This window comes from Branchiostoma floridae, chromosome 1, assembly GCF_000003815.2.
Source record: "Branchiostoma floridae strain S238N-H82 chromosome 1, Bfl_VNyyK, whole genome shotgun sequence".
Lineage (NCBI taxonomy): Eukaryota > Metazoa > Chordata > Leptocardii > Amphioxiformes > Branchiostomatidae > Branchiostoma > Branchiostoma floridae.
In genome coordinates this window covers 31,431,617-31,444,947 of record NC_049979.1, presented here as the reverse complement: position 1 = coordinate 31,444,947, position 13,331 = coordinate 31,431,617, and the positions used below count along the sequence as shown (strand labels likewise).

The following is a 13,331-nucleotide window of genomic DNA, read 5'->3' as shown; positions in this document are numbered from 1 at the left end:
ATATTTATAACAGAAAGAGATAAATATTATGCAAAGAAAGACATGATTTGCATAATAAATGAGAAAATACTATAATACCACTGTGATAAATGAATGGAATTTCTCTCTTGTGACATTTGGAAGTTATGTACAGGTGAACATCATTGAACATTGATTATGCAAATGAAGACCTCATTGAAGACCTCATTTGCATAGATTATCAGAAAATGCAATTAGGGCCTTCTTTTCTGAGCAGATTGAGTACGTCTGTTATCTGGGTGGAGGAGATGATTAACTAAATATGATCTTTGCAAAAAGGAACGTATTTGCATAATTAATGACATAACACTTCATACACCAGTTGTAAGGTAAAATTATTTGGCGAAGGTATGGGGTTGTGTAACTCTATTTCTATGTATGCATCATCTGTATTCTCTGTGGGCACAATCTCTTATTTGTTATTGATGCTGTATTGTACTCACCTTTACTCCATTGAACACTTGTTGCCAATTGTTTCACCAGGTGTTCCTGCATCCACTCACACCTGTGTACCTGTGCAGGGCAGTGGCACGTTTGCTGTGGAGGCTGTGATAACTACAACAGTACCAAGGGAAAGTGGCAAGGTCAAGGCAAATGTATTACTCATGCACACGCAGAATTCACACAATTACTAGTAGGTTGAAGTCATAGAATATTAGTGACAATGGGAAACGGTATGAGTCTCATGAAGCAAGGGTCACAAAATCCAGCTGCAAGGCTGGAGGGCTTTTTGGGTCCAGTGCTGTCATCTGATGCATCAAACCAAGACGCTTTCATCCAGCTCCTTGATCAAACTTAGTGTCTGGCTGAATATCTTATAAAATCAATGTGATATTGCACAACAGTTTTACAAGGTACAAAGTGTGGCATCTACTGGTGTCACAAGGCTAATCTTACTAATACACACTGTGATATGTTCAGATACCATTGTTGGTATGAGATTTTGTGATTGGCAGATTTATTATTATACAGATGTGCTTGTGTTTTGATAACGTATCTACAAACTGATCAACTTATTTACAATCTTGAATACAATATTTGTTCGAGCAGATTCTTCCCCAGCTATCACTCAAGTTTATCTAATGTCCAAATGACAATCAGGATCCACAGTGCAGGTCCAAGGTACTCCTGTGATGCAGAGAGCAGACTTGTGTAGGGCTTCACTGATGTCTTCCCCCTGCAGATGTTGGTCCTGGTGAATGGTGCTTATGGCCAGCGTATGGCCACCATCTGCCAAACACAAGGCCTGGAACACAGGGTCTTGAACTTTGAGGAGACTCAGAAGGTTGGAGTTGAAGAGGTTGAAAAGGTTCTTGCTGAGGATCCGTCCTTTACAAACGTGGCCATTGTGCACTGTGAGACCAGCTCGGGAGTCATCAATCCTGTGGAGGAGGTGGGCAGGGCAGTGAAGAAACTTTGTCCAGGTAGAGAAAACTCTGCAGATTCTTTCTGACCATCAACTTGTGTCCCTTCTACTTTAGTCTTCAATTCTTCTCGTACCACTGTAAAAGTTGATGCAGTATGTCAAAAAGTTCAACCATATCAAGTCATTTTTTTCTGGATCACTTTGTTACATTGTAAAACTTGCTACTTCTTTTGTTAAAGAAAACAAAAGATTAAGCAGATTCCTAAATTTCCTCCTCACTGCAGAGGCTTGTTACTTTGTGGATGCTATGAGTAGTTTTGGAGCAGTGCCCCTGGACCTGATTGGTGGATGCGTGGACTTCATGGTCAGTTCTGCCAACAAGTGCATCGAGGGAGTGCCAGGATTTGCTTATGCCATCTGCAGGACTGACCGACTGCTCAGCTGTAAAGGTCAGAACACTGTCGGTCAAGTGCAGACATAGTTTTATCGGTCCTTTTTTCTGATAATTGAAATCAGAAACGTCACTGTCAATTGTTTGTAGAGGATTTCTTTCAAAGTCTTAAAATGAAATATACCTCTTTTTTATGCAGTCTGTCTCCCTACCTCTAGAATATTGATGACAAGATACATTTGTAATTACTCCTGTAGGTACTGTTTTCCACCAGCTTCTGTCAACAGGTGCATTTTCTGATCACCTGTTTGTTACTATCCTACAGGTGTGGCACGTAGCCTGAGTTTGGACCTGGTGGAGCAGTATCTAGGCCTGGAAAAGAATGGACAGTTCCGCTTCACACCTCCGACCCACGCCATGCTGGCATTCTGCCAGGCCCTGTGTGAGTTGGAGCAGGAAGGAGGCGTGAAGGGCAGGGCAAAACGGTATGGAGTTGTTGGAGCAACCATGAAAACCTAGATATTTATCAAATTCCCAATAGAATAAATTTTCATCTAATTTCCAATGGAATAGAATCAGTTTCTGGCTCTTTTCTACTCTATTTTATTGTGGGTTGGTTTGATTTGTGGATATTTCTTTTATTTTTGGACATATTTCAGTCCATTCCTCCACTGTGAAGAACCATAATGATAGAGTACTTTGAGTTTGAGAAGGATGACAGTGCTGGCAGGGCCCTCCAGTTACTTCTTTGTCTCTATGAGTGTCTTACTGAAGGTGTAATTTTTTTAGGTATCAAGCAAACCGCAAGGTGCTGCGGGAGGGGATGGCATCACTAGGCTTTCAGGAACTACTTGGTGAGACCCATGAAGGTTACATCATCACTTCATACCGTTTCCCTGACCATCCAGCCTTCAGCTTCAAGGACTTTTACTCACGCCTCAATGAAAAAGGTGAGACAGAAATAAACCTTAAAGAAACGTTTGCACACTCCGCAGTTTGTCTCAAAGTTTTCCAGTTTCTTCCTCAATGTTTGCATGGTGTTAGATGAATTATGTCCTGTTCAGTTCTGACACTTTCTGTCCCCTGTACTCCCCAGGCCAGGTGATTTACCCAGGAAAGGTGACAAAGGCAGACTGCTTCCGTGTAGGTAACATCGGACACCTGTTCCCTGAAGACATGCAGCGCCTGCTGCACTGTATACAGGAGGTGTGTGCCGACATGGGCATCTCTCTGCCTCTGAAGACCAGCAGTTAGATCAAAAAGCTTCTCAGGACGTCTCCATCCTTCCTATACTAGATAGCAAGGTTACAAGCCAACAATGTTGTAGTTTAGAAGGCTGTTGAAGAGTTTTCCAAAAATATTCCCCTTTAAGGGTCAGGGCTTCCAGGAAAAACTGTGAACATTGTACCTATACATTTCACCCCTGATCTGCCTTCACAGTTGAGGTAAAACAGAGAAGCATGGTATACATGGCTGGCTTTTAGGTCAAGATGGAGCATCAAGGTGGTTGTCGCACATACTCAGTCACTTACTGGTCAGTATCAATAATGGCAATATGTTATATATGCCTACAGAGTTGATTGATTTTCTTGCATTCATGAACTGTTACACTCAGTGTGCAATGTACTGCTTTTAACCTTTTACTTAGACAAAACACTTATGTCTGAAATAGCTGTAAACTAAATATAACAAATATGTACAAGGTAGTGTTATAGTCTAAGACCTTCCTTCAGTAACAATCTTCCAAGACATAAAAGTGAGCACCTCTTCTTTCTTACAAAAGTTGTATACGAGGTTCATCTTACAGTACAAGAATTGATAAACTGCTAGGAAGAAAAAAAGTACTTGACTGTTGACCAGAAGTGTATTTCATTCAACACTATTTGATTCCCCAAAAGGCCAGAATCACACTACAATTTAGCAAACCTAAAATCTCTACAAATATAGATAAAATTAGGATCGAAATCCATGATATTTTTAATGGTTTCATATGTTGCATATCTGTCAATTCACAAAAGAATGTATATTTTCCAATTTTACTTATAGAGATAAGTAATTGAGTATAATGTTAACTCATGGAAAATTAAGCTGATGGTGGTGCACTGTGAATCAATCAGATGGCTTGACTAACTAACTGACATGGCTGATAAGAATTATAAGACAATCAAAAAAGGTTCCCTTTTATTAGCGGAGGATTGCCATTTTACCATTTCACATGGTGAAAAAGCTAGGTATTTTAATCATATCAAGAATTAAAACAGAGAAATTTAATTATGTTATTACCTGTGTCGTAGCTAACATGTAGCTTTTTTGATAACTTTTGTTTTAGTGTTTTAAAATTCAAAATGGTTTTAACTTATTTCAAGAAAACTACAATACCTTTTTGCCCACTAGTACTATGAATATGTGCACATATTTTTTGAGCAGATGGCTGAATTGATAGATATTGTATAAAGGTTATATTTCATTGCTGTGCTGTGCTGTGCCATAATTACCTTTAATGATAAGCATCATTGCTGCTTATTTGTTAATGATAAAGAATTAAATGTTGAATTGAGTGCAATTTGCAAAGGTGTTAACACGGTGGATGCGGTGTTCCACATATTGAATACATTCAATATTTGAATTTGAGTCCATTTAATGAAATATGAACACTGTTGTGTCTGTTTTCCAATAATCTTCAAATTGAAGATCTCTGCAAGTAAAGTAATGCTGTATGGAGTAACACTAGTATTCTTTTTTGTTTGAAGCATTTTATGCCTATTATTGACATAAGGTAAGAAAAGAATCTTGAAATAGCCATAAGAGCAATACTTGTGTCAAGACCGATGTACTGTATTTAAATTGTTTTAGGATAGAGTAATTACCTCCATGAAATGTCATGGAGGTTATATTTTACCCCAGGTTTGTGTGTGTGTGTGTGTGTCTGTGTGTGTGTAAACAAGATAACTCAAGAACGGTTGGGCAGATTGGTTTCATACTTGGTGTGTTGGTAGTGTGTGATAAAATCTGGAAATGATTAGATTTTGGGCCCCCTAGCGGCTTCCCTTGGTACTGCAGCGCAACTTCCGGTTTTGCTATCTCAGTGTTCTGAACAAGCTATGGCCACGATTTTTTAGTATTAGATAGCTCTTGTGCTCAGAAAGAAATGACATAAGTTTGGGCCCCCTAGCGTCTAGTTTTGGGATAGCAGGGGCATTTTTGTCAAAAACTTCTGAAGACGATAACTCAAGAAGGGAACAACGGATTTTCATGATTTTTGGTGTGTAGGTACCTTAGACAATGTTGTACAAAATGAAATACTTAATTTGCAAAATGAGAGTACATTTGCATAATTAATGAGAATATTCTATCTTAGCAGCTTTTTCTATGTATCTCTTGGCCCGGACAATATATGGTCTTGACATTTGGGTGGTAGACAGCTTTTAGCGTCATGACAAAGTGGGGCAAGTTTCAGCCCCCTAACATGTAATTTTGGAACTGCAGGGGCGTTTTTGTCAAGACATTCCAAAGAGGATAACTGCAGAAGGGATTGACGGATTAGCATCATATTACGCATGCGGGTACCTTAGGCAAAGATGTTCATAATGATATACATGTTATGCAAGTGAGGACTTAATTTGCATAATTAATGAGGAAATTGTATAATTCCATTGTTTTCAATAACTGGACTTCAATAAATGTAACACATGTTAATTATGATAGGTGGAATGTAAGCAGATACCAAATATGGTAATGAGGAACTTATTTGCATAATTTATGTAAAAATCACAAAATCGCTTTATGATTAATAATGGGAATTTTAGAATTGTGAGATGTGTACTATTTTATTCATTTGTTCAGCTGTTTACAAACAGCCAGGGCTGCCCAACTAGCCGTAGGCTATTATCAAGGGCTAACCCTGTACATGTTCGCACATGTTCGCACACGACGGGTTATACCGCCCCTTACGGGGTGACACACCCGTCCGGGTGAATGATGTGTACGTTATTCAATGATGAACAACACCATGCATAAATTATGTTAATGTGTTAGTCAATTGCATGAAATTTACGAAAGCTCTAAATTTTCATGGAGGTATGAGGTCGCCGAACTCTAGTTACCAGTACTATAGTTAGCGGCATTGGTGAACAAAGTTTGAGAACTTTTTAGAGCAAATTGTTTGATTGATAATTTCTTGTTTGATGGTTTGGTTGATTTTGCTTTCAGCAATAAATACAGAATGATATTTACAGTTGTTTTGTTGCTTGATGTTATGTTAACCTTTACTACTTGGAAACAGAACTTGAGAAAGGGTAACGTTAATTAATAATGTTAATAGGAAATAGGAAGAGGGGTATGACAGTAAAGTTACATGGATTATGTCACCCTTGAAAAGAGTGGAGTTAAACTTCTATTTTGGCCAAGACATAATCAAGGAGGTTGGAATCCTTGATTCACATTGAATATTTCCACATCCTACAAAATCTGCTCTTTTAAGTGTAACATGTAGTTCGTTCAAGACAAGCTAGATGTCGCTTTTGGTGATGAAATTCTGTTCGCGAGAGGGCGCTTTTAGTGTTCAAAATGCGCATGTGCAGTGTAGACCTTTTTTGCAACGCAATATGAACTGTTTTCTCCCAAACTTCTTCGACGAAAGTTGGTAGCGAGAATTCTTCTTCTTTCAACTCCTAAATTTCGACAATGACTAGACCCCCTAGATTATCAGCGGCGTCTAGATAGATTGTATTTGTTTCGTGGTTACTGAAGGAGTGGAAAGACGGGAGATTTTCGCCAGTTTCGTGAAGAAGGCGACAACCAGCACTGACCTGACCACCCACCAGACCAGGAAGTTTGGTTTGATTACAAGGTGGGCACCTCATCTCTTCTGTCCTAGCAAGGAGCCTTGGTCCTAGCCCTCATAAAGGTTCTTCTGACACATTTGTACAATCTGAAACGCTCTGCAAAGATACGTCATCAGGTAGTGGAAACCTTTGGATGTCAGGGAGGTCAAAGGACAACCTTTTGCGCAGCAGATTTAAAAAACAACAACTTTTTTTACTTATAACGTTTACGTGCCTTTATACCTGGCGTTTATTTTGGTTCCAACATCCTACAGATGTAGCACACACGTCAATATGTAGATGAGGTGTGCAACCTACAGAATCAGGTGAATGTGAACAGATGAAAGATCCATGTTACAGGTGTCTCCCGGTGTGAAAATACGGATGATTGACATCAGACCTCGATTTGCATGACAGACAGACTGACCCAGTGTCATGGCAGCAACACCTGTGAAGTGTGACTGTCAGATGTGAAGAAATCTAGCATTGCCATTTCAGGAATTTTCAGTATATTCAAAAGAAACTAACACATTGGTTCGAAGTCTTCTTAGCCAGTCCTAACATTGTAACAATAATCTGTTAATGTTATGTTAAAGGCGCCCAATGTGTAATTAGGGCCTTGAAACTAATTTTGTTCGAATTCAAATTACAAGTCATTTTTAGTTAATATAAGACACACAGTAAAATATATACATTATGATAACACCACCCTTTTGCGTATCGACCTTCCTTGAGCAAAGATGCAATCGTTGGGTAGTGATGTCAACAACTCCTTGAACATCTGACCAGCACTGCCTACACTGCTAGGGCAAACATTGTTTCAAATATGCGGAACACACACAAACATGACCGATGAGCCTAATCTCCAAGCAGATCCTACAGTGCCATAAGATAGTATCAAAGCTGGCCAAGGAGTATAGCCAGCCAAAGGGAGTCGAATGGGCACCGATACTATATTACGCCACCGTGGATCTGCTTGGAGATTACGATGAGCCCTGAACGCTTCTGAAGATATTGTTACTTGATCGAATCAGGTTTTGATTTGTAAATACGCAAATCATATTGAATATGTTAGGTGACCTCACGCATTCGGGAAATGTCCAACGGGAAACCGTTAGTGGCTTGATCCCGTGCTGATTTATTGTGGGGTACAATAAATAAAGCGGTGCATTTGCGGCATGTTTGTGCATTCTTTTTAAATGCTCAAAGTATGAAATAATGATACAAATGTGGTAGTATGGTGAAGTTAATGTCATTATCGTACCGATTGTCTTATCCAGAATACAGAAGATTTGCTGAAGTTCTGACACTATTTTTTCAAGTGTGCAGTAATGGCTTTGTCATTTCTATTTGCAGATAGATTACAGCATGCATTGGATCATTCATTTGGAGGGTGGGCCAAGGAGAGTCAACCATGCAGCCGTGTCTGTAGGGGATAAAGTGTACAGCTTCGGCGGGTACTGCACTGGGGAGGACTTTGAGACAACAAGACCTATCGATATTCATGTCTTTCACATTGGTACGTATCTTTTCTTTTTATGCCAATGTTTTAGTAGTAGTATATAGGAATAGAAATGTAAGTAGTATTGTGCAAAGTGTTGGCATAAGTAAGGCAGCAACAGTGTTCAGGAAGGAAGCATCCTAAATATAGATGCCGGCATGCAGATATGCAGATAAGACAGCAGCCAAGCATATATAACAAACATACAGGGTAGAAGCTGGACATGGTGTACAACACTGATGGTCAGTTGTACCATGCTATACAATACAAATGTACATGTATAAATACTATAGATGCAGAGGGGAAGTAGAGTGACAAGTACATTCAGTGTACTTTAGATCTGTTAGAATTAGTAAAATGTGTTGAAGTTGCTCTACTGTATTGTTGTATTATTACATTAAGTACTTTGGCATTCCTTACTCTCAGTGACATGTCGATGGAAAAAGCTGCCAGTCTCCACACAAAGCGACCCAGATTACCAGTGTGTGCCGTACATGAGATATGGTCATACAGCAGTGGCTGTTGGGGAGAAGGTGTATTTATTTGGGGGTAGGAACGACTCCGAAGGAGCGGACAACATTCTATACTGCTTTGACACAAGTGAGTAGAACATAAGTATGAGTCAAAATATTATGTTTTGCATGATAAGACTTCATGACATTAATGATTACCTGTTTGTTATCTGCAGTATTTGACAAAGCCAAATTTCTAGGGACGTGTCCTTGTAGGCCTTGTAATTAATTGGTCTTATCTGTCTTACTGTTGACATCTGTCTGTGGCTAACCACAAGCCTATTGGAGTGTAACAGACTGCACCTTGTTTTTCTTCTACATTATATTTACGTGGCTGCAGCTTTACAATAATGACCATTCTTTGCCTGTCCCCTCCAGCTACATTAAGATGGTCCTGTCCGCAGGTGACCGGTGCCACACCGCCGGCCCGTGACGGACACTCCCTGTGTGTGGTGGATGACAACCTGTATGTATTTGGAGGATATGAACAGATAGTAAGTACTGCTGTTGTCTGAAACAGTGTTTATGATCCTGGAAAAGTATGAAATATCCTATAAAAGGCCTGCATTATGCTGGAGGTAAAGAAAAGTTTTATTATCAAATTTTTACTGTTTTTACCACAACTTATAAATGGATGACAACTCCCATCCTAGCCTCTAATACATGTAGATACTACATCATAGTAAGGAGTACATGTAGTATGATTGGTAATCTATAATACTTGTACATTTTTAAATGCCTGCATTGAAGATATCAACATTTGAAATAAGTTGCAGTTTTTAGACTTTTTGGTAAGTAATATTATTAGCTCACATTAGTCTGTAGGTTCAAAATTTTCCTTGCAGACTTTGGGAATGTATACTTCTAATGTTTTTTTAACACATTAAAACCATGTGATGTTGTATTTTCTAGGCTGACTGTTTCTCCAATGAAGTTCACAAACTGGACACAACAACAATGCACTGGAGACTGCTGCCAGCCAGGGTGGGTATCAGTAGGGGTGTCTACTGTATTGAAGGACCTCCAGTCAGTCAGCAGCTCTGAAAGATACGACAACTATGTTGCCAGTTCTAGTCCAGTTGTACTTGCAAACATACTTCTTCATAATGTTACTTGCCTAGGGATTTAGGACTTGCTGGAAAATGTTAAACGTCAACCCGGGACTTTTTGAGCCTTTTTTCAATAGATTATGTATAGTAAAGAATTAGGGATTGTAGGAAATATGTATGTGGTGAAATCTACTTTCAATTTGAACAGCACAGAATGTACCCAGATGCTAAAGGTATTCTCTCTTGATACATATGTTTGCATATGAGTTGACAAATTTTGGGCACCATGGCAAAGTTAAACTCTGACTTCTGACCCTACAGGGCCACCCTGCCAGATGGCGAGACTTCCATTCCGCCACAGCAGTCGGTAGTAAGATGTTGATCTTCGGCGGCCGTGCCGACCAGCTAGGACCATACCATTCCAACCACGAGATCTACCCGAACTACGTTAAAGTGTTTGACACGGTGACCTTGAGATGGAGTGAACCGGAGGTGAAGAATCGTGCCCTGATTGAGGGCAGACGCAGCCACTCCGCATGTATGTGACATCCAGTCCTTCTACCTTAACAGTTCTATAGCTGGAACAGAAATGTTTTCAAGGCTAGCTATAGCCTGTCTGAGTGTTATGAAGCATCACTTACAAATAAAAGTATAGACAAAATCAAGGAATGCTAAATGCAGCAAAACTTTGGATGTACGCTTGATGGTCTTTGAAAGTAGCAGTTGTAATTCTAATTCAATTGTTGAACTGGAGTAAATAGATAATGTTCTTAAATACTTGTAACATATGACTGAATGTTTGTTTTCTCACAGTTGCACATGGAGGACATGTATACATTTTTGGTGGCTACAATGCATTACTGGAGAAGCACTATGGGGACATGTGGCGACTAGATACAGGTCTGTTTTACCTCACCTTTGGTATTTCTTGCAGTGTTTAAGTTAAGACTGTAGAACTATTGATATCATGTGTCTAATTTGCATTCATACACATTGAAGTGTTGGACATTATGAAAACTCAATAAATAATGTACTCATTTGGGGATTTTGTTAAGTAGTGTAGGAGTTCTCAAATGTGAAGACAGTTGTGTGTGTGGTGTAGGTAAAGCATTGTTGATGTGTTCCCTGCTACAGAGAAGTGGGAGTGGAAGCAGGTGTTCCCCCTGAACCCAGGCCCGTGTGCCCGGCGCCGACAGTGTGCCTGTGTGATTAGAGACCAGGTGGTTCTGTTTGGTGGAACAAGGTAAGACATCACATATAGAGTGCAAGAGTGGTAACATAAAAGCTTGTATTCAGCAGAAACTGTGCTATACTTGTAACTTTTGCTTGTCTGGTTTTTATATCTGGTCTTTAGACCATACTTCCTAAGCTGTGCTTCTGGTTAGCTTTGAGAATTAGAATCCAAACATAGAATATTTCCAGCAAGATTAAGATTATACCTATCTGCTGTTCCCTGCAGCCCCTGTGAGTTTGGGCAGGTGGGAGATCTCTCCAACCTGATGGACCATTCTGATGTCTACATCCTAGACTTTGGTGAGTCATACTAGAACATGTGCTGTGCAGCTGACATTGGTGCTGACATTGGTGCTGTCAGTTTTCAATGGATGATGCAGTAGTGTAAATTGAAAAAAATTATTTTCCCATTTGCAAGTCCAGTTTGTGGAATTTCTTCTTTGCAAGGCTGAATGTGTCAATTACAAATAACTAATTTGAAGAGAGCCTGGAAATATCAATAGCAGCTATATGTATGTGCACCTCAGGTCACTGTATGATAGGCTTTGTCTCTTTCCCCCAGCCCCATCACTAAAAACCCTGTGCAAGGTTGCAGTGATAAAGTACAAGTTGGACTGGTCTGTGCTGCCATATGATATCAGGTCAGTAGTTGATTAAAGATTACATAGCATCAAACTTCCATTACTTTCATAATCAGCAGCTTGTTGTTTGATTAGTTTATGCCAATATGCAGATATAATACCTTTGATTTTAAAAAAGTCAACACTAAAATAACATGTCAGTTTTTCAAATTATTTATTTATTTGATAGACATATTCATTCTGTTGAAAGAGTAGATTTACTGGCAAGGACATGGAATTTTTCAGATCTCTGTCATAACAGATCAGTAGGGATGTAAACTATCCTTACTTCGAAATCAAATAAACTTAATCATATTTTCCTCTGTTGTTGTTGGTCCTCCACAGATGGGAGCTGGAAGCCATGACAAAGAACAACACCATCTCCAGACCCCTCCCCTCCTTCCAGGGGTGACAGGCACCTGTCAATCTGTCATAACCTGTCATCACAGTAACTGTAACTTCCAGTGTTTTGTTGTGTCAACACAGTCTTTTTATTTACTTTTTATCTAATTTATATTTGAACATTCTTTTATGTACCAAAGCTGTTTGAACAGTATTAGATGCACATGGCATTGTATATTTTTCAATATGTATGGAATGAGACAAAAATGATAAATTTTTTGTGAATGGAACTAGAACCAAGCAATAGCAGCACCAGAACCATGTGCTGCTGGTCGGCAGGATGTCATCACACTCACAGTCTGCCTGTCCTGTCTCACCCTCAGATCCCAGGAGATTGGGAGATCTCTTACTAAATGATACACTATGTACATTGTAGTATATGCAGGGCACACAAGTGGCATCCACCAAATAGGTAAATTTGTAGATACAGCTGTTTATAAAACTACTAGCCCATAGTGGTATCTGCCTTGTTGCTGCAAGAAGTATCAGTCGCTCCCTACAGGTTTATCCCTGCATACCCAATAGTGTATGCCTAGGTAACAGATCATACAGGAAGGCACATTTTTACCTAATGTGTCTTGAGTTTAGGACCTTTGAAGAACACAGTTTGAGTCAGTGGATATCAGGTGAAGTGACAAATGTGACAAGAGGTGGTCAGGAAAATAGTATCTTCTACATGTTGATCCATGTCAGAGGATACTGTGGGTAGCAGGAAGTTCAATGTTTGAAAATTAGTAATGTCTCAACTTATGTACATAAATCTAAATTTAGAGTTGGGCACGTTGGGCAGCATATTTTTAAAAACTGGCTAAGATGAATTGAACATTTTATTTAGAATGGTTTCTGAAAGGATACACTGCTGCAGGCCACATCAGTGAAATACTTTGATTATCAGAGTTTTTTTTTCAACTTTCAAGTCTTACATAATACAACAAAATTAAGGCAGGGCTTTGGGATTGTGAGCTATACAATGTCTTCTACATTATTCACTTTTAGTGAATACAGTACAAGGACCTTATAGTTATGGTCCATTATTTCTTTCCCTGTTTCAAATTTAGGAACCAAGCATTTCATTGGAGTGGCCTTAGTGGGCATTTCTTTGTTGATTGTTGACCTGGTTATGTGATGATGATGAAAAAAGAATCAGACAGATTTTAATGTGTGGCAAATATCTGGTATGATACATTAACATAATTTGGATGAAAATAAATGAAAGAAACGTGTTATTAATTGAGAAGGCTGCAGTACTGGCTGAAACAGAAAAATAGTACTATGAATGTATAGTGTGATATATCAGATGTACAAAGGGGAATGAAATTGTTTTATTATATAATTGATGATAATGTAATATAGTGGGTTTTCTGTTCTGTGATGTACGTTATATGTGACTTTTTGCTTTGAAATGATGGGTCATAC

The 13,331-nt window shown here is 39.1% G+C and overlaps 2 protein-coding genes and 1 long non-coding RNA gene across 4 annotated transcripts; 2 read left to right on the top strand and 1 right to left on the bottom strand.

Moving 5' to 3' along the window:
- The first annotated feature begins 428 nt into the window (after positions 1-428).
- On the top strand, positions 429-4,041 carry LOC118431069 (2-aminoethylphosphonate--pyruvate transaminase-like). 2 transcript variants are annotated; one of them, XM_035842155.1, is made up of 6 exons: positions 429-602; positions 1,202-1,442; positions 1,669-1,833; positions 2,101-2,260; positions 2,565-2,725; positions 2,872-4,041. In XM_035842155.1, the coding sequence occupies exons 1-6, from the start codon at positions 444-446 to the stop codon at positions 3,027-3,029; spliced, it is 1,044 nt and encodes a 347-aa protein (XP_035698048.1). In that variant the 5' UTR covers positions 429-443; the 3' UTR covers positions 3,030-4,041. The 2 variants fall into 2 exon arrangements, with proteins under 2 accessions (XP_035698048.1, XP_035698055.1); XM_035842162.1 differs by having other exon boundaries at positions 486-602; positions 1,120-1,442.
- A 477-nt stretch (positions 4,042-4,518) lies between these two features.
- On the bottom strand, positions 4,519-6,239 carry LOC118431085. The gene is made up of 2 exons (XR_004832926.1): positions 5,879-6,239; positions 4,519-4,642 (listed from the first exon to the last, which is right to left on the bottom strand). It is a non-coding gene; the product is annotated as an uncharacterized LOC118431085 (long non-coding RNA).
- Positions 6,240-6,336: 97 nt separating this feature from the next.
- On the top strand, positions 6,337-13,227 carry LOC118431060 (kelch domain-containing protein 3-like). The gene is made up of 11 exons (XM_035842143.1): positions 6,337-6,624; positions 7,955-8,117; positions 8,526-8,699; positions 8,990-9,105; positions 9,524-9,595; positions 9,982-10,198; positions 10,474-10,560; positions 10,795-10,903; positions 11,120-11,193; positions 11,456-11,534; positions 11,859-13,227. Exons 2-11 carry the CDS (start codon positions 7,967-7,969, stop codon positions 11,923-11,925), a joined length of 1,146 nt encoding a protein of 381 aa, XP_035698036.1. The 5' UTR covers positions 6,337-6,624; positions 7,955-7,966; the 3' UTR covers positions 11,926-13,227.
- The last annotated feature ends 104 nt before the right edge of the window (positions 13,228-13,331 follow it).

What these genes read in the sequence shown, in the direction of transcription:
- LOC118431069 (XM_035842155.1), top strand. Translation starts at nt 444, where the DNA reads ATGCTGTATTGTACTCACCTTTACTCCATTGAACACTTGTTGCCAATT. An exon ending in GTGAAGGGCAGGGCAAAACG is followed by an intron (nt 2,261 to 2,564) that starts GTATGGAGTTGT and finishes TAATTTTTTTAG; the next exon opens with GTATCAAGCAAACCGCAAGG. An exon ending in CTCACGCCTCAATGAAAAAG is followed by an intron (nt 2,726 to 2,871) that starts GTGAGACAGAAA and finishes TGTACTCCCCAG; the next exon opens with GCCAGGTGATTTACCCAGGA.
- LOC118431060 (XM_035842143.1), top strand. Translation starts at nt 7,967, where the DNA reads ATGCATTGGATCATTCATTTGGAGGGTGGGCCAAGGAGAGTCAACCAT. An exon ending in CATGTGGCGACTAGATACAG is followed by an intron (nt 10,561 to 10,794) that starts GTCTGTTTTACC and finishes TCCCTGCTACAG; the next exon opens with AGAAGTGGGAGTGGAAGCAG. An exon ending in TGTCTACATCCTAGACTTTG is followed by an intron (nt 11,194 to 11,455) that starts GTGAGTCATACT and finishes TCTTTCCCCCAG; the next exon opens with CCCCATCACTAAAAACCCTG.